We start from the raw sequence: 21,941 nt of genomic DNA on the forward strand, positions 1-21,941 counted from the left end.
CGGATAATACTTGGGTGACATTGTGGTTGGTGACATTAGTGATATTGGCCAATCACAATGTCACATGTGTACAAAGAAACAAAAAAATATTGTAAAAGAGAAAGAAGAAGGACACTTGTAACATTGTGGTTGGTCAATGTCACAATATCACCAACCATAATGTCACCAAAGTGCTACCCGAAGAAAACAAGGAAATGTGCACCTTGAAGTTTTAGCTGCTTCTATTATGGCGCTAGGTTTTTCACACGTGTACTCTTCATTTCATCATCTTTCATGCTAAAATGAGCATTTTACTTATTCTTTTTCTTATTTTATTTTATATTCCAACTTTTCTATTTTTTTAGAGTAAATTACATTTCCCTCCTCTAAAAGAAGTTTGAATTACACTACCCTCCTCTCTTAAGTTAAAATATATACTCCCCTTCCTTGAATCCTAGGTATTTATGAACAACAAACAAAGAAAGCGTGAAAAATTGACTCTGTTTTGGAAACAACATTATAATCTTTCCACTTACGAAAAAGCTGTTTTGGAAACAATATTATAATCTTTTCACTTACGAAAAAGAGAGCCTCGTAAGAAATGATCCTTCTTCGGAATAAATTCACTTTGGTTGGCAAACGACTCCGAAAAAGACGCCAAGTGAAAACCGAAACCTTCAAAGGAACCTCTCGCCTCCAAAGAAGATCAATAGGAACAAACTAAGGAGTAGGCCTCCTATCTCTAAGTAAACGGTAAGCTCCACTAACAGAGTACCCACCAACTGGATCATGTGACCAGATCCACACATCATCAATATCCACCTGCAACACCACAATGAGTAATAAAATCCTACACTCCGCTACCAAGGCCTCCTCCCACGCCCATAACCTCCTCCTCCACTTCCAAGCCTCCCCACCTCTTTTTAAAAAGTTATTATAACTATCTTCTACATGAGCTCTTAAACATTTAAGACCTGATGCCTATTAGGTAATCAATTTAAGATAATTTTAGGTCTTATGAACCTACACTTTTATAATATTAAAAAATTGAAATGTAATGATGTAAACTTATTGATAGTTGATTAGTGGCTACCGTTTAAGAAATTTACGGGGTATCCTCTAGGCGCGAAATTGCGGAGATTAATCCCTCAAGTCTTGTGGATCCTTTAATGTTGTTGCTGCGTGCTCATAACTAGATTCAAACTAAGAACACTGATTAAGTTAGAAGAGAGTGATGGCATTTTATCTAAACGGTTTTAAGTATAGTATTTAAGTATAGTATAAGAGAATATAATATTATAATCATATTAAAAAAATGGCAAAATGTTACTCCACACTTGGAAAGCCATTTTGAGTAAAATGACTAATAACATATGTGTATGGTTTAAGCCATGGATTTGTTAAGAATTGTGTGATATGGTTCATGATATAGCCTACGATGATAAGTTACTCGACATTACATCCGGTGAAAATAAACCTTTTACTTTTTTGAAAGACTATAAAAATAGTACTTGGATCAAGAAATATATGTAACATAATATAATACTCCATTCATTCCTAAATATAGGTCCTTTTTTTTTTCTTTCACATTTTTTAAGAAAAGTTGTTAATGCAATTAAGGTGTCTATTTTGTGTGTTAATATTACCAAATTGTTTTTTTTTATTCACTATTATAAAAATTTGATATTTTTCTAATATATTATCAAAGATATTTAAGATCAAGAGTGTTAGCTATCTAAATTGAAAAATTATCAAGAATGTGTATTTAGAATGAAAATAGTGAATATATGTTAGGAACCAAAATTATTTCCTTATAAATATTTTTTTTCCTTATAAATATTTAAAATTGGTTAAAATAAATAATTTAATCAAATAATTTTTTTTAGGGATCAAATAATTATTTAAAATTTTCTCTATCATATTATTATTTAAAAAATAAATGAATTATCTAATAAATTTAACAAAAACTATGCTAAATTGACTATAGTTTAAAATGAAACTTAATGAAGAGCAAAACAGAAAACAAATAAATAGTTAGAATTGAGGACAAAACTCATGTGAATTTTATTATGTGTTTTTCATATGATTCTTAGCTAAAAAAATACATTTTGTGTGGCTATAACAAACTTTGTGAAAATCATGAGTAGCGAATCATAAAAAAAACACCAAATAAAATGCGCTATGTTTTTTCCTAGAATTAAAATAAAAATAAAACTTAGGTTCATAAAATTTCTTCACTAATCAAGAAGAAGAAGAACATTTCTTCAAAAAAAAAGAAGAAGAAGAACATGAATTAACGTCAAAGCTAATGTTAAAATGACATGTGTACTTACTTAACTTTTTTTTTAATAAATGTAACGAAAAGGACTAAAATGTATATTGGAGATGAACTTAAGGGAGTGAAAGAAACCAAAAATTAATTATGAAACCAAAGTGATACCAAAAAAAATGTTAAAGGATTAAAAGAGCAATTTAGTCGATTATTTAATATAGGGTCATGATACATGTTAAGGATTCCGCAAATTAAGTATTTAACGAAGAAAATTAATTTTTAACTTTTTGAAAAATAAATTGGCACAATTTCCAATATGTAATATCTATTTTTATTATACTAACAAATGCTTTAAAAGCACGTGTTAACATTCGTCAAATAAAAAAAAACCAGTTACATTTCTCTTTCATATACTCTTCAAAACTCCATTTTTCCTCTCTATTACTGTAGTTTTAGAATGTTTTGAAGTGTATATTAAATAAGTGGTTTCATCAAATATCATACCTCCCCTCCCCCCTTTCCATTTTAAATGACATCCTAGTTTGATAATATTTTTTTATTAATATACAAAGAAAAATGGCATCATATAAGATGTTAGATTTGTCTCGATAAATATTTTCAAAATATCAAAAAATTATAATATATCATCTAAGATATTTAAGTTCAAAACTATGTATTGACATATGCGTCAGAGTCAACTATATTGTCAAGGATGGAGGGAGTATTATCATGTTTTATATTTCCAAAACTGTGGTAATGAAAAGTATGGAGATGATTTTTTTTTTTTTTTGACGAAAAGTATGGAGATGATCTTGACTTACTCATTTGGCGAGGTCTTAATTTCAAACAATAGTGACTTTTGTCACACCGTGACCTTGTATTGACAACCAAGATTGGATAATGTTCACAGATAGACCGTGAAGTAGATAGCTTTAAAGCCTTTAACGTAAGACAAACAAAGAATATTTTGTTGTCCCCTTAAGCTGCTCATCCATTCTAACATTCGAAAGTACACTATTATCTTATTATGTACGTTTGCTTATCCTTCTTAAACGTCATTCCTAATTTCCTATTCTTGATTATACACCATTCAAGTAACCAAAGAACAAAGCAAAAAACAACCAAATAAAGCTTCCTAACAAGTAAAACCTTTCATTAAACTCAAATGTTGTTTATGTTCCAAAAAGATTCAAAAGAAACAAAATCCCAAGATGTTTCATTGAGGCACAGTAGCCGTTAAAGTCACGTGCCTAGGGTTGGTAAGAATTGATTTTATGTTCACGAAACCAGCTTCCTTCAGTGTTTGGTCCATATCAGTCAAGTAGTACTCGTCAAGAAAGGGTTCTGTGCTCTTCATCAATGTAAACAGGACAGGAGACAACTCCTACAAGACATGAAGAAAACAAATGAACAAGTTTGATGATGTTCCTACTAGACAACAATTTATACCATAAACTACATGAAAGATCTTTAATCAGTTTTGGATCCATAAAATCTCAATTCATTATGATATATTCAAAATGAAAAGAATCTCCAGTATTAAGAGTTATGTTACAGGCTAAGTGATTTTCAACGTGACAACGACTATGCGTCTAGTAGGATATATGATTTAATGTATTGGTTCATATTATCATTGAAATGTAGTTATGCAGATCAAAAACGAGTCAAATGTAGTTAGCTCTTGAGCTAACTTATACATATTATGTTAATATTTACTGTTAACCACAATATAGGGAAAAGCTATCTAAACAAACTCAATGCATTGATTATAAAAATATGATCAAGAAGAAAAGATGGAAAAATACCTGTAGGACCTTTGACTTTGGCTGCAGAAGGCAATATTAATGACATTAGTGTTTGTGATAGGAGCATAAAAAGAAAGAAAAAAATGTGATCATGATTTTATTTACCGAATTATCTGTCATAGCAAACGTGCCTCCAGGCCGAAGGAGACGGAATGCTTCCTTTACTACATTCACTATGGCTCTTGCAGGACATTCATGAAACTGCATAAATTGAGGAGTCAAGAAAATCAAATCTACTGAATATTTTGTTAAAAATACTGTTAGAGCAATCAAATCTATGTATCAATTAATTCACATGGAAAATACATTCAAAAGATGCCATCGTTCAGCTGTATGTTGTTTAGGACTTGTGACTTGCAGGAAAGATAGCACCTAGATTTCAATTGCAAGATTCGTTTCCTAGGAAGTAAAATACACATTTGCAAATTGCTTGTTCTCTATAAAAATGATTTTCATGTATATTGTGTTGCAAGCTTGAATATGCACAATTGTTTTAATGCAAGAACACTGAAAAATATTAGTCTCTAAACAGTGGTTTTGAACATAAGAAAAAAGTGCATTGCAGCATTCTACGAATTTAACGGAGGACTAAGGGGAGAAAAATGCATACCACATAAGAAATAGACACAAGATCAAATGATTTAGAAGGCAAGCCCGTGTCTTCCCCATTTGCATGTATCCATTTTATAGGATTTTTTCTAGGCGTTCCGCTCTTTTCCTTATGCTGAGCCACAGCTAGAAAATAGGGTGACATATCTAGCCCCTGGAACAAACATATCAATCAAAAATCATGTACATACCATACACAAGGCTTCTTTTACATAGTGTTGACAGAACAATTTCAATTGCATTCGTTAAAACTCACAATGACATTGGCCGTAGGGAACTTGTCCGCAAGAAATCTTGAGCTTACTCCCACAGAACATCCAATGTCTAGAATGTCACCAATCATAGATGTTTGTGAATGCTGTAGATGATGTTGTTCAATTGCATTAAGCCAATTGTCACGCATTATCTGCGTCGCTTCTTCTACTGATGAAGCGGTAGGAATCGCTCGTCTTGCCATTGACTTAGTAGCAGCCTCGGCTTCTGCTGCTGCCTATCATCATATAATACAGATCTTATGATATTTTCTATGGAATTTCAGCAAGGAAGCAAAAAATTGATTATCATTTCCATCCACATAATAGTTTGTTTAACGAAGAGCAAGTAAAAAATGCACCTATGATTCAAATGGTTGCCAAAGAACAAAAGAAACAAAAAACCACATATTACATTGGAAAATCTCATAATTTGTAAATGTGCATAAACAGATAGTAATGTACACATGATTAAACCCAAACATAAAAGGTCCAGCAAAAACGTCTTTTGACTGTCTGTTATCATTCATATCTTGGATGGAAGCCAAGGCACATTTTTACAACTATAATGTGTAACCTTTGACAAACACAAATCTTTAAAAGTAATAAATTGGAACTAGTGAAAGTTAGCAGTAACTTTGCATAATAAGCATATCAAAACAAAACCAAAAATGTGTTGGGAAGAACAACGGTTATGTAGCACCGACACTTTAGATTGATGGTGTGTCCAACATGTGTCAGTGTCCACACGACACCGACACATGTGGTTAAATAACATTCAATTACTTCAATTTCCTAAATAATTACCAATGTCGTGTCCGGTGTTTGTGTCAATGCTTCATAGACAACACAACATATTCAACTACCAAAGAGGAACATATCTATGGTAACTGATTATCAAGAAAGGAGTGAACAAATGAAAGCATTCATTAACATTGAGAAAAAGTAAAGTTAAGAATTAGCACTTAATTACCAGCCATGTAAGATTCCCTTCATCATATGCATGAAATGGATTCAAATAATCTGTATAGTAAATCAAACAGTCCTTCCATCAATACAGTTGAAACATGCAAGTGCAAAGAAAAGACCAAAAAGTGAAAGGTAAAGATGAAATTACAATCAGGGTATACTAAAGACTGGTTTTGAATGCTATCCAACTCCTTATAAACTTCTGACTCCAAAATCTCTTTTGTCATTTCCCTCCAAGGTATGTTGTTTTTCTCAGCTGTACTGCATTTACAAACACATCCAAAAAAACACACTGATCAACCATATTGAAACTTGTTGTGCAAAATGTGAAGCAAAGTGAGTAGAAGCAATGGTTAACCAACCTTATAAGAACTTGTCTAGCACCAAGCTTGAGGATAGAGTATAAAGGCTTGAAAGATATGAGAGCTCGAACCATGCGAGAGAGAGGAGTCTCTCCAGTCCATTTTGGTCTTACCAGCTTTCCTTCTTCATAGCTACTAGCTTGAAGGGAGGTTGTTGTGTCGGAAGCCGCAGCGTGAACCACCACGTGACGCCGTGTTGGTGCCTTTGTGGTAGTGGTGGTGATGCCATGCGGGGAGATTAATGATGAGAGGTTCTGAAGTTGTGAAGACAGAGCCATTGTGTGTGTGTGTGTGTGTGTGTGTGTGAAACTGGAAGTGCAAATTGTGGTAACAAAGGTAAACACATCCCTTGTGAGAGGATCTAATGGTTGTAAGTCATCGACACTAAATCTAACTTACCAATAATATAAAGCCATGTGGACCTTGGAAATAAAGTGTAATATCTATCTAGTATCTAGACTACATCTCCCATGTTGTCTCTAATTATTTTCCATTTTTTAGTGTTAATTTGGGAAAAATACGACGAAACACATGCATGTGCCCCAAAATTTAATCATTTTTGTTTTGATAAAAGGACACAAATTATTCAGGAATAAAATGGTAAAATGAAAATAAATACTTCATCCATTAAATACACGTGCCAATTTGATCATGTGTACTATTTATATGATATATTTTGATCATATTTTTTTACCAATACAAAAATGTGTTACATGTAAGATTTTATTATAGCCTTCATTGTGCTTTCTATAATGCATCATTTCTTCTTTTGCATCAACTCACTCATCAAAATCATGTCATCCACTTCAAACCCATTTTCCACAAAGAAAGATGTCGAATTCGCTCGAGTTTAAAAGACGAAATGTAAGAAATTTTCTAAACTTTCCAACGAATTAAATATCATATCAATTGGGCATCCAGAGCTCAAGATATTGCCAAAAACAAGACAAAGGTAACTTCAACCTACGAAAACCAACACTTTGAGCCAAAATAAATTTAGTTTTATTTGTTCGACTATTCAAATAATTCTTCTAAAGGGTGATCATATTAGGATCACATCATTTTTGTCAATTGTGTCGTTATGTCAATGTCTTAGTTGTGAGGATAAAGGGGACCGTAAATTTCTACTTTAGTGAGCGATGTCATTTACCCATGTCCGGTCCTAAAAAATTTAGAGTCTTGGACGAATCAATAAAGTTGTGTCCTTTTAGTTATTTGAATGTCATACTTCTTGCATTGTTTGGAACAAAAGATTTATTCAAAATCAAAGTTCTCTAAAAATATATTTTCATTAAAATTAATTAAAGTAAGTTAAAATTGAGCAATTCTTGCTTGATCACAACTCCAAATCAAATTTATTTTGGCAGGCACACACAAACGTAAAATATTAAAAGAGAAATGATTTAAGTCACATCATATAATTTTTTTTCTCTTTTAATTTTATTCATTTGTGAGTGTATGTCCAAATAAATTTGATTTGGGATTGTGCCCAAATTAGAATTGCTCATAAAAAATAATAATTTTGATGCCCCAAAAAAATAATGCCATGAGCGGCCGCTCCTCTCGCTCATATGCTCATCAAGGCCACCCCTGACCCTTGTATTTACCTATGGTGTTTTGAACAATTTTCAGGTATCACTTCGTATTGATCTCTAAGAAGATCACATTTTTCCCTCACACCTAAAGTTACTTCGGCAAGATTTTGTTTGGATTGATGTAATAAACTAAATCAAATGGAATTGAGTGGTATATAGTGATCATATTCACAATTTTAGAAAATTAAGTATAACAAAAACTCAAAATTCAAGAACATGAAAAAGATTGGAAGAAAAACATTGGAGCATGTATACATGAGTTTACATGGTACAAGAAATTACTATTATCATCACTCACTTCCTCATCACATTTAAACATGGTACGAATATAAAGAAATTCAAATTACTTGACAAGGGAACTTATAAGAAATCTTCTAAAGATGAAGAACTGAATATAGAAAACCTCCTTCTTTTTCTTGCTCTTAGCATATCCTGTGAAACAGAAAATCTACCAAGTACAGACTTAAGAGCTTGGTGAACAGAACCAGCAAGAAACTGTCTGTATTCAGCAACATCAAAGTTTTGTTCTTCACAGCTTATTACAACAAAGACATTCTTCATTCTGCCTCCAAAAGTTGCAATATCTGCTTTCATGATGATGAGATGAAGAGCATCTAGTGCTTGTCTTATATTAGACAATAAACCTGGTTGATATTCACAACATAGTGATGCTTTAATTGAAAAAGGAAAACCATTCCAACCTCCCTCTTGTTCTTCAACGCTTATTTCATCATTGTCCTTTGGTATCATTAAACCTTCACATGCTTGTGCTTCATTCCTTTTTAGCTCTTTCAAATGTATAATAACCTCACCAAGTAATGATGCTTTGTCCATCTGTGTCATAAAAAGGAAATAATAGTAATCAGATTTTAAGTGATGAATGAATGATTTAGCATTTTATTTCTACAAGTATTTGTGCTTTATAATTCAAATTATAAGCATATTGTTGAATTTAAGTGTTAAGTGGTTAGTCTCACATCGACTGTTAATTACCTGATATGAAAGATATATACGAGAGGTTTCTCATATACTAAATGTTTTAAGTTTAGCGTATAGATGTGGTGTTGATGTCTCTTAATGGTCCTAATCATCGGTCTATTGTAGTTTCTGACACTCTCCCGGACTCCCCAATACATAACTATGTTGGATAGTTAAGATCAAATTTCTATGATCTAAATGGTTTTATTAATGGATCCCCTTACATATGATCATTTACCAGTTACTACCAACTAGCATGGTTTATACTCCAAATTTTCAAGCTCCCAACACTTCTTCAATACAAGATGAGATGGATAATGGAAAATGCTCATGAATTTTAATTGCTCAAGAAATATGTCTTCAAATTAAGGCTTTGGAGAAGATGCAGGCATACATGGTAAGTACCAAATACATCAAACTGTGACTTGTGAAGCTATGCTTACAAGGCAATACCCAATAAAATAGTACCATGTTACACCATTTGAAGTTTGATTTGACCTACCCTTCTTTTCATCACCCTAATCAACCAAATAACTAGCTTAGGTTGTCACAATTTATTTAGGTTCGTGTAGATCAAATTATTTGAACTTATCTACTAACATAAATATTTGTGAAACTGTTTGGTGGAACTTATGGAAACACATATGAGCTTATGACATGTTTTCATAAACTTATTTTCATAAGCATTTTAGGATAGATTATGAAAATGTTTTCTATCATATACGAAAACAGTTTGACATTATTTCCTTTTTATTAGAGAGATAGTTATACATAAGCACCTATATGATATCAGACTCGGATCCTTTAAGCAAAGTCTCGGGAAAAACTTTGATTAGGAGGGGTGAGCCCACTAAAGGTGACTAGTTAGATTTCATAGTGGATATTAGTCATCGGCAACAACGCGGTGGATACTTCACACCAATATAATTGGTTATTAAGAAATAATTAAGCACTAATGTTATAAGTACTTATCTTATAAGTGCTTAATTTAGGTTCTATCCAAACATGGAGTAAATGACTTTTCTCAATGATTAAAGAAAGGATGATGAAAAAGCATTATGTTGAACTAACCTTCAAAGCACCTGGAATGACACAACGAAGTGTATCAAGATGTGCATTAATCCTAGCTCTTCTCCTCCTCTCTGCCTCACTATGATTCTTCAAAGCTTCAACACTTCTCTCAGTAGTTGACACACCCTTTCCTTCCATTTTAACAGGTGCCTCTACAAGCTCCCCTCTCTCCCTATCCAAAACCAAAGAGAAAGTTGAACCATAACCACTTCCAATTACCTCATTGTTTACTTCAAAACCATTTTTACCAATTCTCTCAGTAGCATCTCCAAATATATCATAACCCCAATCATAACCTTCCATTTCCATAGCCAAGTAAAAAGCGAAAAGAGAAATGAAAAAAGAGAGTTGTGGGGACCAAACACACAGAAGACAACCTTGGAAACAATGGAATAAGGAGAGATGTTTGTTCTGTGTCAGAGTTGTTTTGGAGTGTGATAGTGATGAAAATGACAGTGTCAGTGAACAAGAGACAGTAGATGATGATGATGATGATGGCTAAGGAAGTGAAGGGAAAGAGTGAAAGAACTACTATGGAATACACACCTTTTTATATGAGTAATGATATTTTGACATCCATTTGATGACAACTTTGTTGACAACCTTGTTTTTCTCACTTCTTATTGGTCAAAAACAATGGAGAGAGAAAAAGGAAGAGAGAGGATAACAATATCATGTGAGTATGAAAGAGAAAGTTGTCCAAAAGTTATCAAAAAGTGGTTGTCAAAATATCATTCCTCTTTTTATATTGGTGAAGTTCTTGTACCAATAAGATGTAAGGTGTGGCCTTGGTACTTTCTTTACTTGTAGAATGTTGAAAAATTTGTTTGATTTCAATAGTTTATGCATGCTAGAATCATATAGAATCAAATATCAATAATTTTTTTTTGTAAGTTTGGTTCAATCAAATCGTCACACAATCCACTATAAATCTAAGGGAGAGTATCGTATACATACTAAAATCATTTAAATTATCCTTAAACTTCTCTATTAAAAGTATTGTATTTTATTATATGACAAAAAACGAGTTGGGTCATAGGTTCATCGAGATCAAGAAATGCTTGGAGGCTCAAAAAACATTAATAAAGATATTTACAATTATCTATCAATAAAGTTTTTACACCGACAACGAAAGTTGAACTTACGTTCTTGCGATGCACAAGTTCATTCTTTACAAACCTGATCAATATTTCTCAACTATTAGAGTGCTATTTTAAATGCAAACTTCTAGTCATAAATTTGTTTTTTAATTTTGTAGTTACCCAATTTTAGTCATAAACTATTTTTTTTCATCCAAGTTCATATTTAGGTTACCCAATTTTTTTGGATCTTTAGCACAATTTAGGTTACACAAGTGGATGACTTTTTTTATTGATACTAGTGGGAAAAGAAACAAAAAGGCAAAACCAAATCAGAAAAATAACAAAATGAATTTTTGAAGCCGAACAACATTTTTCCATTGTGAATGCAAAGCAACAAGAAGTCTTGAGTCTCTCACCAACCAACAAGAAGGATATATTGAATAATGACAAATGCTGATTTTAGCAAATTTTGAAGGGAATCTTATTGAGTCATGAGAGCAGAGTATATAAGAGGTACAAAATCCACTATGTGTCATTAAATCAATAGTAACAATATTATACAACAACATTAGCAGCAAATTAGATCTCTTGTGATCTCTCAATTGGTTTTATTATTGTCACAATTTGCTTTTCCGTCTCTTCCACGTCTGCAAAGTGTAAAGCATACTATGCTTGAATTTTATTTTGGAGTAATGCATTGTTGGAGATTTCTAAACTCTATCTCTATTTTTTCTTACTTTAATTATAAGTTTCATTTTAAATAATTAGACATCCATTGATAAAAAATAAATAATTAGATTTTTTTTTTCAAACATACTCGTGATTATCATAGACATTTATTACAAAAAAAAAAAAAAAAAACTAGTATATTAAGAACGTCTATTTACAAACTAAATACATTAAAATGAATTTATGAAAAATGTGTATGTTTGGTTTCATTTTTGAAGGAGACAAAATTGATTTTAGAGGTTTTTATAAGAAAAATATATTTAGAGGTGTAAAATTGATTTTAACATGTACAGTGGTTCTCGAATATAATTGATTATGTTTAATTGTTCTCAAATAAGATTGATTTTAAATATAAATTTATTATTCGACAAGCCTTTACATTAATTTATATCGTTCAACTTACCATTACATGAATTTAAACAAAATAAATCATTTTAGATTCAACTCACATTTAATCAAAGTTAATTTCACATAATCAATTCAAACAAAATTAATGTGTATCACGGTATAATCATACACACACTTGGTCAGCAATTTTGCTGTTGTACATAAATCATTTTTTACAAGGTTAAATATCCATGTAATCTCTTATAAAAAGAAATCCATGCAATCAATTTACACTAAAATTCTTTTTAAATGCAATATGAATTAAAAAATGTAGCAATTGTCCACAATTGATAGAGACACAAAAGAGCTCTTCAAGGGAACATTTCCAATCAGATTCACACACCTTTTTTCTTAATGTCAATGAAAGTTTCTTATGTTTAAATTAATTTTTCTAGTGGTCCTCAACTTTTCACTGGGGGGCTAACACGATTTTCAAGATTGTCTCCAAATTCACGTCTATACTTGGACTTTTGCAATAAAGTACTCCATGTTCTTTGTAAGTTGTAACTTGTAACCCAAAAAACGGTGATATAGTTAGTTAATTACCTACTCCAAGTAGATATGTTATACTTTTTTTTTGAAAGAAGTAGATATGTTATACTAGTAGTATTGATTTGGAAAGATTCCATTTTTATTTCATTTTGCTATTGATTCTGTGATCAACACATACTTAAATAAAGAAGAGGAAAAATATGATGACTCGAATTCGAATAATGGATTTCACATCAAATATTTTCGCTGCCAATTTGATCACACGCTAATTAGCAATTTACAAACACATAATAAAGTTAATTGTCTTGTCAAACCTTCACTTTTATAATTTATAATCCAAAACATTTCCAACACAAGGCATCCTTTTCATTATCCCTCAAAAAAAAAAAAAAAAAAAAAAAAAAAAGGCATCCTTTTCATTAGTATTTTAACTTCTTGTAGTTAAAACCCCCTTGACAGAAAATTTGTCCATAGCACATAGCTAATCACACAAGGGTCTCATTCAAAAAATTCTCCCGGGTGCGTAACAACGAATAGAAGATAAATTTGTTTTATGCATCAACTTAAAAACTACAAAAATGTTAACATTCAAATCATCATTACATTGCCTATTATAAATACCACAGAAACTCTTGATTACAAGCACAACAAACCTTTCTCACATTTAACTTGTTAACTAATCAACCTGAAAACAGTTCTTTGTCACCCTTCACTAGCTACCATGGCTGCCAATAATCAATTAAATCATAGCATTTCATTGGCATTGGTTTTATGCTTGGGATTGTTGGCTATTCAAGTCACTTCTCGTACTCTCCAAGATGACTCCATGTACGAGAGACACGAGCAATGGATGAGTCACTATGGCAAAGTCTATAAGGATTCTCAAGAAAGGGAGAACCGTCTTAGGATATTCACTGAAAATGTGAATTACATTGAAGCTTCCAACAATGCTGGCAATAACAAGTTATACAAATTAGGCATTAATCAATTTGCAGACCTCACCAATGAGGAGTTCATAGCATCTAGAAACAAATTCAAGGGTCATATGTGCTCCTCAATCACAAAGACAACTACTTTTATGTATGAAAATGCAAGTGTTCCATCAGCAGTGGATTGGAGAAAGAAAGGAGCAGTAACACCAGTGAAGAACCAAGGTCAATGTGGTAAGTGTCTATCTAATATGTAATGCATTCAATTACATATTATGTGATAAAAAAATGAATTGTCATTAAACTCTAGTTAATTTTAATTTACCTTTTGTAGGATGTTGCTGGGCATTTTCTGCTGTTGCGGCAACCGAAGGAATCCATAAGTTGAGTACTGGGAAGTTGGTCTCTTTATCAGAACAAGAACTTGTTGATTGTGACACAAAAGGTGTAGACCAAGGTTGTGAGGGTGGCCTTATGGATGATGCTTTCAAATTCATCATTCAAAATCATGGACTCAACACTGAAGCTCAATACCCCTATCAAGGTGTTGACGGAACTTGCAGTGCAAACAAAGCATCCATCCATGCAGTTACCATTACCGGGTATGAAGATGTCCCTGCCAACAATGAGCAGGCACTGCAGAAAGCTGTGGCAAATCAACCAATTTCCGTAGCTATTGATGCTAGTGGGTCTGACTTTCAGTTCTACAAAAGTGGTGTCTTTACTGGTTCATGTGGAACTGAGTTGGACCATGGTGTCACTGCTGTAGGTTACGGTGTCGGTAATGATGGGACCAAGTATTGGTTGGTTAAGAATTCATGGGGAACTGATTGGGGTGAAGAAGGATACATTAGGATGCAAAGGGGAGTCGATGCTGCTGAAGGACTTTGTGGCATTGCAATGGAAGCATCTTACCCTACTGCTTAAGTGTCAAACTTAAAGCTTAAGTTACCTAAACTTTGTAATTCGAGCAAAACTGTGATTGATTGTGCATTTATCATGTATTAGCTACATTCATCATGGTTTCTATGACTATTTGTGTATAGTGTATATGTACTTGTGCATTTATCAATACAAAGAAGATATTAAGAGTAAATCCTATTGTTCGTTCTTCTCTTTCTTTAGTTATATTATTGTTTCTCTCGGAAACTTTACTTTTGCCACAATCAAAACTTCTCATTTAAGTAACATTGGTTTAGGTTTTGAAATATAATGCAAGTCAAACAAACATAAGAGGAATGTTAAATTACTGAAAATTCAAACTTTAAAACACATTTTGGTTAATTGAATACTTATTTCACAAATTGCTTTGGTAAGATTATTAGATATTTGTAAGTTATTTCAATGAGCAAATTGAAATTAATTAAATGAAATGTATAGACACAAGTTATTTTTCATAAAAATGTTCAAACAGCGATATAAACTTGAATAAATTCTTTCAAGCATCAATTCACGGAGAATGATGACTACCAAACTCATGATAGACTGTGGAGCTTCTATATTCCCCAGTTAATGGAGAGATGGCTGAAAAATTCCATCCACTTTGACATCAAAATTTCAAAAAGATTTGGCATTTAACACCTAGATGTAAAAGCTTGCCTCAAACTAACAAGTATTGCATCTCCATTTTCATGACTCAGACCCAAACATGCATTTAGTTAACTTATGGTTTGAAAAGTAAATGAGAACATCAATCTGCACTTCTAATAAAACTGACTAACATCTCTTCAGCAGGTGAATATTGTTTTGCGGTATATATTGATCTTGAGTTCAATGTTACGTGATAATATTAATATGATATAAGTAAAATCCTTGATCCCTTGCCTCTACTTAAAAGAAACCCAAACAGAAAATGAATGTAAACAGACAACCCAAAAATTTGTGAACATAATTTATTACCTCATTTCTAATATGTCATCAAGCAACATTCCTCATTCGTAAAATAAATCTTGGTACTACAAAGTGGTCATACAAAACTTCAATACAAGCGCTCAACCATTTTAAAACTCACTCACGATAGCTGCTACTTTGAGCGATTACTGAAAGGAAATCAACTCAAGAAAAGCAATAATTGGTTCATGTTCTAATTAGACTGGCGCAACTCAGGACGGACAAAGTCTGCATCTGCTGGCACTGAAATGTCTAATGTGGGTCTCAGTTCAGCACAAACTTCAATGGCTCCGTGCACAGGGTCTGACATGAAGTTGCTGATTAAGTCCTGGTTGATAGGAGCTCCATTGTCCACTGCCACCAAAGCCTGCTGAGTTAGGATGTAATCAAATCTGGGGGCCCATTTCCTTGAACCTAACCTTGCTGTGGTTGAGCAGTTGTCAACCATGAAAGAAACACCCCGAGCATGCATGAATGGATTCAAAGAATCAACTGATTCGATCACACTCTCATTAATGATTTCGGAGTAAGAATGTCCTTTCTTCCTCAAGATCTCAATCTGAAAATTGTTAAAAACATTAAAAAAAAACAAAACAAAACAAAACAAAGGGTCAATTTTATGTGCTAATTCTACCACAAAAGATAAGCAAGAAAATTGAATACAAAGATCAGAATTCTTTAAAATAAAAATCATGCTTTGTCGTTAGTGGATGACTAACTAACTAACTATTCAGTAGCAAATCATGGGACAAAGCTAAGCTAATTTCTAAAGTGAGCGACTAAATGTGTACTTGTCTTTGATTTAATTACAAGTACAACACCCATAAAAAAATTAAGGGTGAATACACTGCTACCCTCACATACAAGGTAATCTCAATTTAAATGTTACTAAATATTAGCAGTAAATTAAGGACCACTTGGAGTAAGAAATATAAGTAATAACATTATATATCAACTACCAATAAATGCGCAAAAAACATTGATAACAGAATAAGAAATATACCTGGGCCATCATCAACGCCACAAAGACACCAGCAGTAAATGGATATAGAGGACCTAGATCACCTGCTGGCCTTGTAGAGCGAACAGCTTCACCGACCTTCCACATCCGGGTCTGATCAATTTTGCCCATGGGAAATGCAGGCAGACCCTCTTTCTCCTGTAAAACACGGGAATAATTTGAAGTCATCCACATAAAGGCCAACTCTAAATGGGAAATAGATATGCACTTACGTAAAAGCGACGACCAGCCAAAACAACACTACGAATCTCACTACCACTGGCTACATCTTCATAGCACTCATACAAAATGTCCATGCAGGGATAAAAGGAAGCACTGTATGCTTTCTCAAATTCCCTCTTTCCATCTTCAGATAAAGCATTGTATACAGCCAACATACCCTATCCAACCAAAAAGAAGAACACTTGCGTCACAATTCACAAGCCCACATTCACATTACATTGTAATAATGAGAAAAAAAATCCAAGAGACAAGAATTTAGAAGATTTGAGTATGAGATCACCACCTTAGTTGAGATGGTTTTAGAAATAACTCCTGTAATGGACTCGACAGTGTTCTTATAAGCCAGATCTTCACTCATTCCATTTTCAGTGTACCTCCTAAACAAGGATTCAACAATTCCATGAACAGCACCGAGTAAAATGCCTGTAAGCCATAAAGCACAGTTAGGCAATGCAATAAGTCTTCAAAGGACAATATCAAGGAAATGCAAGAAATAAACTCATACCTCTCTCCCCAAAGATGTCACTTTTGTATTCCTGCTCTAATGTAGTGGCAAATGTGAAAGGAGAACCAAGGGCAACAGACCATCCCAAAGCAACATCAGTAGCCCTGCCATCCACATCCTGCATACAATGATATTAAGCTTAGCCCCAGTAAAATAAAAAAAATTACATAAACTAAGGACGCCCTGGTGAGAGAAGGAATAAAGATTAAGATAGAGGGAGTATTACCTGGTGGACAGCAAAACTGGAATTAATTCCAGCACCATTTATCTCTTTGCCTTGTACATACAACCTCCTCACTGATGGACCCATCCCCTTTGGACAAACGGCAATTACACTGAAGTGTTGTGGAAAATCAAGTCCAACTGACTGTAAATGTCCAAGAAGAAAACCATGGGACAGCCCAAGTATGCTGTTCGGCTTCATGTGGGAAAATATTTTTTCATAATTATCAGCCTGCATGATAAAGAAAAATATTAACTTGGTTCTGAACTTGGCAGGTGAAAACTGAGAAGAGACCCAATATATTAGAAAATTTTAAAATCAGAGCAGCATGACCCAACATTTCACAACATGACACATAAAAGCAATACATATTTCTTGGTTTCATTCTTTTAACAGCCTTTTATCTATATGTTTGATAATAAGTAAAAAGTAACAGACATGATCATACTTGGGCAAACGAAGACAATAAAAAATGACTAGAAACATTAGTGAATAATCAACAACTTTATTAGAAAAACAAAAGGCAGTGAAACAGAATACTCCCTCCGTCCCGGAATAACTGACCCATTTTCTAAAAAAAAGTGTCCCAAAATAACTGACCCATTTCAATTTTCAATACAACTTTCATCATTCCCAATACAATATAACACTAAATAATACTACTTTTATCATTCTCAATACAATACACCCTCCGGTCACTATTATAAGCAAAAAACAATATTGTAGGTTCATTCATTTAATGATGTATGTGGTCTTTATTATAGACCACATACATCATTAAATGAATGAATCCAAAATGTTAATTTTTGCTTATAATAGTGACCGGAGGGTGTATATTCCACTTTCCCCTTTATTTATACATTTTTCTTAATATGTGTGAAAAACAAAATTGTGTCAATTAAATTGGGACGGAGGGAGTAATAAAAATCAATATTAGAGAGCAATATAGACAGTACATAAAAAGTACAGAAACCTCTGGAGCACTGACATTAATATACTAACCTGTGCAGAGTCAGAAATTAACAACAACACAAGATCACTGCCTGATATGGTTTCCCATATGTCACCTAGAGTTCCACTCTCCTCAGTAAATCCAGCTTCCCGAGCCTCATTAAAGGATCGAGAACCTTTCCTTAGTCCAATCTGTCACGTCGAAAGGTAAATGATTACTATAGCAGGACATGAAAATAGACCCATCAATCAAATGCTCTTAACAATTAACAAATTATTTTACAGCTTACTGACATAAAAAATTATATATCAATACAAGATAATGAACTAAAACAACAATAATTCAAGAATCACCTTAACAACAATATCAGACTTAGCTTCAGCAAGTGAGTCACGTAGATTCTGTGCTTGAGCAGGTCCCTGATGCATATAGAACAATGAAAGGAATCCAATTAAAATTACGAATTGTGTCAGTATCAGAATATTCCTTTTAAAAAAATAATATTATAACTGGAAAAAAGATGTCTTCAAACACAAAAGGCATGAATGTTGGAGCATATCACTTTCAGTCATACATTAAATTAATCTACAAAAGGGATCAAAGGGTGACTACACGTTTAAACACCAAACTATAAAGTTAGCATCCAACGACACTATATAAAATTTCCTCAAAAAAAAAAAAAAAGTACAAACATTTCACGTGGATCAGTCAACTAACAAAAAAACAAGGATATTCTTCTGTGATACCTAACAAGAGTGCAACTACAATGCACTAATCCATTATAAGTACAAGTAAGTAATACAAATCATTAATTCTTGTTGTATAACCATTAACTTGAACCAAAAACTCACTTAATTAGCTTCAATAAAAAATTAAGTTGAGATTTTCACCTGTGAACCCCATCCAATGACACCAATCTGCTTAATTCCCTTGAAAGAATCAGGCAACAAATGAAACAAATCCCTTCCACCTTTCACGATGAACTACACAACAAATCAACAACAAAAAATCATTTTTTTATCATTACACAAAAATAAATAATACAAATAAAAATGGTCAATTTCTGAGAGACCCAAACCTCTTCGTGTCCAGCGAGGTTAACCCTCTCCTTCTTGAAAATAGAAGTTTCGAAATCAAGTTTCGCCGGAAGAGTAGCAGGAGGAGCCGACACCATACGAGCACCGACTGCGCCACCGACAGCAATACATCTGCGAGACTTAACTGACTGAGGATAAAGCTTCGAAAATGAGAGATTAGATGCGGCGAAGCTTGTGGTGGTTGGCTTCGCTAGGGTTTTGGAAGAGGCGGAGATCGCGGTGGAGCATGAGGAAGTTACGGCCGCCATTTTTGTAGAGTGAGGAGTGAAGTGAAAGAGAAATGAGGAAATTTTACAAGCGGTTTTTATAGTATAGGTACTGAAGAGTGTTTGCTAACGTGCGCTGCGTTGGTACTGCGCCTCGTGTATGTTTGTCTCTAATCTTCTAGTTTTGTTTGTGCACCACTTGTTTTGTTTTTCTACCTACTTCATTATTTCTGTTTTTTTGAGTTTGCATATACAATAAGCTTGCGAGACACATGTGGTGATAAATGTTTGATGCATAGTTTTAGGTCGTAGAGTATCACCTCGTCCAAGAGGTCTACCTTACTTGGTAAAAAGAATGAAAAATTGTTAGATATGAAGTTATGATTGGAGTTTGATTTTTTTCTCTCGCGAGCCGTCACAAAGATCATAGTTTCTTCTCTTTTACTAAAGAGGAGTGATTTAAGGTCAATTTTTGACCCAAGACTACCACTTTAACTTGTTTTTCTCTTTCTCTTTTATTGAAATAAGTGGTTTTCAAATCTATTTCGTTTTTTATTTTGTGATTTCGTTGTTTTAGTGCGACCTTGGTTTGTTCGTTGTCTTTGTGCGGCGTTTCCTTGTTTTGTTCATGTATTTGTTCGGTTCGATTGTCAGATCAACTTCGATCGAGTGTAGATTCAATCAATGATTTTGGCATCGTCTAAGTTGAAGATCCGGAGATGTGAGTATTGCAGAGATTTGAATATAGTCATATGTGTAGGCTTTTGTACTTTGTCGTTTTATGTTATTAACATAGATGATGTGAGTTTGTTCGTACATTCATCCTTTTTGTTTTTAGCGAATTTGCATTGTATTGATGTACTTTATCATTTTGAATAAATGAATATCATTTATTTTTGTCAAAAATGATTAGAGTTTGAATTCTAAACAATTTCATTTATGTGTGAGTTTATAATGGTTTTGTTATTTTGTTTATCGATAAAAAAAATATGACTTCTATTTTATTTTGATATGTAAGATCAAGATTTTAACTCTGGATTCTTCATTTATTTACTTTAAGAGATAAAAAAATTTAGAAAAAAGTTTGGGCATTAGTTAAGGAAACAAGTACATTTTGGAACTTATGTAATCAAGTATTTAAAAGTGTATTAAATGTTATTTTAAATGAAAAATTTATCTTTTTTATTTCCTTAACTAATGTTTGGGGACATTAGTTAACATGATAATCCGATTTTTGCTTACTTGACTATCTATTAAAAAAAAGTATGACCTCTATGGTAACAAAGGAATTATGGCATTGTGGTTTTTGTTTTTGAGAAATAATATTTGTATAATTTTTTTTTGTTTGCTAAGCGAGGAGATTAGACAAGCATCAAGAAGAAACACCGACATCCCAACTAGGTTGGCACCCCGGGAAACCTCCATCCTATGCCGCCAAACTCTAACATTTTATTAAAAAAAAGGGGAAAAATTGTACAAGAAGAGGGGGGACTAGGCCAAAACCCTCAGAAAATAAAGAAACAATACAAACAGCAGACTACAAGTCCCTAAGGAAATCTGTAATTAGGTAAGCCTACCCTTTCCCGAAAGAAATCAAGATACAACGCAGCAGGTAATACATCTAACCAAACAGATCCCTGCAAAGAATGACCCATATTTGCTAACCTATCCGCACAACAATTACCTTCACGAAATATGTGAGAAGAAATAACCTGAATACCCAAACTATGGCATTATGCCATCTGTTTCGAAGCATAACTGGCACTAATGAAGGATTAGAAAAAATTAGCAAAGCACTAGTGGAATCACTCTCCAACCATAACTGTCGCCACCCATGAGCAGAAGCATGCTCCATGGCTAAAATGATAGCAAGAACTTCGAAATAATAAACCGATGCCTCCCCAATGTTGCAACAGAAGGCGCCAAGAAAAGAGCCCCTAGAGTCCCGAAAAAGACCTCCACAAGCTGCATGCCCAGCAATGACGGAACCATCAGTGTTAACCTTCAGCCAAGGAGAAGAGGGAGCTTTCCACAACACCGGGATGATTTCTTTTACGGTACGACAATGAGCATCAACCGAAAAAACATCCAAAAGTTGAGAGTCAGATGGCAAACATTTCCCAGTTGAGGTATTACCAGATAAAGCCACCCAGGAATGAATGCGAACCATTGCAGAATAAAAGGTTGTAACTTGCGAAGAGAACCGCATGATGTTTCTAGCAAGCCAAATAGTATGCACCGTATGTATAACTGATGCTAGGAAAATATCAGCTGTCTGCGAAGAACAATGAGCAGGAAGGCAAGAGAGAAGAGAG

At 33.4% G+C, this 21,941-nt stretch overlaps 4 protein-coding genes across 4 annotated transcripts; 1 reads left to right on the plus strand and 3 right to left on the minus strand.

Moving 5' to 3' along the window:
* Positions 1-3,383: 3,383 nt before the first annotated feature.
* Positions 3,384-6,579, minus strand: LOC146931707 (uncharacterized). The gene is made up of 8 exons (XM_085703276.1): positions 6,248-6,579; positions 6,034-6,146; positions 5,890-5,939; positions 4,922-5,155; positions 4,667-4,819; positions 4,162-4,257; positions 4,057-4,077; positions 3,384-3,635 (listed from the first exon to the last, which is right to left on the minus strand). Exons 1-8 carry the CDS (start codon positions 6,523-6,525, stop codon positions 3,468-3,470), a joined length of 1,113 nt encoding a protein of 370 aa, XP_085559402.1. The 5' UTR covers positions 6,526-6,579; the 3' UTR covers positions 3,384-3,467.
* A 1,489-nt stretch (positions 6,580-8,068) lies between these two features.
* On the minus strand, positions 8,069-10,412 carry LOC146931708 (transcription factor bHLH30-like). The gene is made up of 2 exons (XM_085703279.1): positions 9,892-10,412; positions 8,069-8,676 (listed from the first exon to the last, which is right to left on the minus strand). The coding sequence occupies exons 1-2, from the start codon at positions 10,198-10,200 to the stop codon at positions 8,203-8,205; spliced, it is 783 nt and encodes a 260-aa protein (XP_085559405.1). The 5' UTR covers positions 10,201-10,412; the 3' UTR covers positions 8,069-8,202.
* A 2,391-nt stretch (positions 10,413-12,803) lies between these two features.
* Positions 12,804-14,606, plus strand: LOC146931709 (senescence-specific cysteine protease SAG39-like). The gene is made up of 2 exons (XM_085703278.1): positions 12,804-13,744; positions 13,845-14,606. The coding sequence occupies exons 1-2, from the start codon at positions 13,303-13,305 to the stop codon at positions 14,435-14,437; spliced, it is 1,035 nt and encodes a 344-aa protein (XP_085559404.1). The 5' UTR covers positions 12,804-13,302; the 3' UTR covers positions 14,438-14,606.
* Positions 14,607-15,375: 769 nt separating this feature from the next.
* Positions 15,376-19,691, minus strand: LOC146931710 (ketol-acid reductoisomerase, chloroplastic). The gene is made up of 10 exons (XM_085703266.1): positions 19,402-19,691; positions 19,214-19,306; positions 18,677-18,742; positions 18,374-18,514; positions 17,375-17,602; positions 17,149-17,266; positions 16,927-17,066; positions 16,634-16,801; positions 16,404-16,559; positions 15,376-15,959 (listed from the first exon to the last, which is right to left on the minus strand). Exons 1-10 carry the CDS (start codon positions 19,666-19,668, stop codon positions 15,594-15,596), a joined length of 1,743 nt encoding a protein of 580 aa, XP_085559392.1. The 5' UTR covers positions 19,669-19,691; the 3' UTR covers positions 15,376-15,593.
* Between the last annotated feature and the right edge of the window lie 2,250 nt (positions 19,692-21,941).

The sequence above is a fragment of the Medicago sativa genome, chromosome 4, assembly GCF_051527215.1.
Source record: "Medicago sativa cultivar Bolivia chromosome 4, Bolivia_mono, whole genome shotgun sequence".
NCBI lineage: Eukaryota > Viridiplantae > Streptophyta > Magnoliopsida > Fabales > Fabaceae > Medicago > Medicago sativa.

What these genes read in the sequence shown, in the direction of transcription:
- LOC146931710 (XM_085703266.1), bottom strand. Translation starts at nt 19,668, where the DNA reads ATGGCGGCCGTAACTTCCTCATGCTCCACCGCGATCTCCGCCTCTTCC. An exon ending in TCATTGGATGGGGTTCACAG is followed by an intron (nt 18,743 to 19,213) that starts GTGAAAATCTCA and finishes TATATGCATCAG; the next exon opens with GGACCTGCTCAAGCACAGAA. An exon ending in TAATTTCTGACTCTGCACAG is followed by an intron (nt 17,603 to 18,373) that starts GTTAGTATATTA and finishes TTTATCATGCAG; the next exon opens with GCTGATAATTATGAAAAAAT.
- LOC146931709 (XM_085703278.1), top strand. Translation starts at nt 13,303, where the DNA reads ATGGCTGCCAATAATCAATTAAATCATAGCATTTCATTGGCATTGGTT. An exon ending in GAAGAACCAAGGTCAATGTG is followed by an intron (nt 13,745 to 13,844) that starts GTAAGTGTCTAT and finishes TACCTTTTGTAG; the next exon opens with GATGTTGCTGGGCATTTTCT.
- LOC146931708 (XM_085703279.1), bottom strand. Translation starts at nt 10,200, where the DNA reads ATGGAAATGGAAGGTTATGATTGGGGTTATGATATATTTGGAGATGCT. An exon ending in TCATTCCAGGTGCTTTGAAG is followed by an intron (nt 8,677 to 9,891) that starts GTTAGTTCAACA and finishes TTTATGACACAG; the next exon opens with ATGGACAAAGCATCATTACT.
- LOC146931707 (XM_085703276.1), bottom strand. Translation starts at nt 6,525, where the DNA reads ATGGCTCTGTCTTCACAACTTCAGAACCTCTCATCATTAATCTCCCCG. An exon ending in GTCTTTAGTATACCCTGATT is followed by an intron (nt 5,940 to 6,033) that starts GTAATTTCATCT and finishes TTTACTATACAG; the next exon opens with ATTATTTGAATCCATTTCAT. An exon ending in TTGCTATGACAGATAATTCG is followed by an intron (nt 4,078 to 4,161) that starts GTAAATAAAATC and finishes TGCCTTCTGCAG; the next exon opens with CCAAAGTCAAAGGTCCTACA.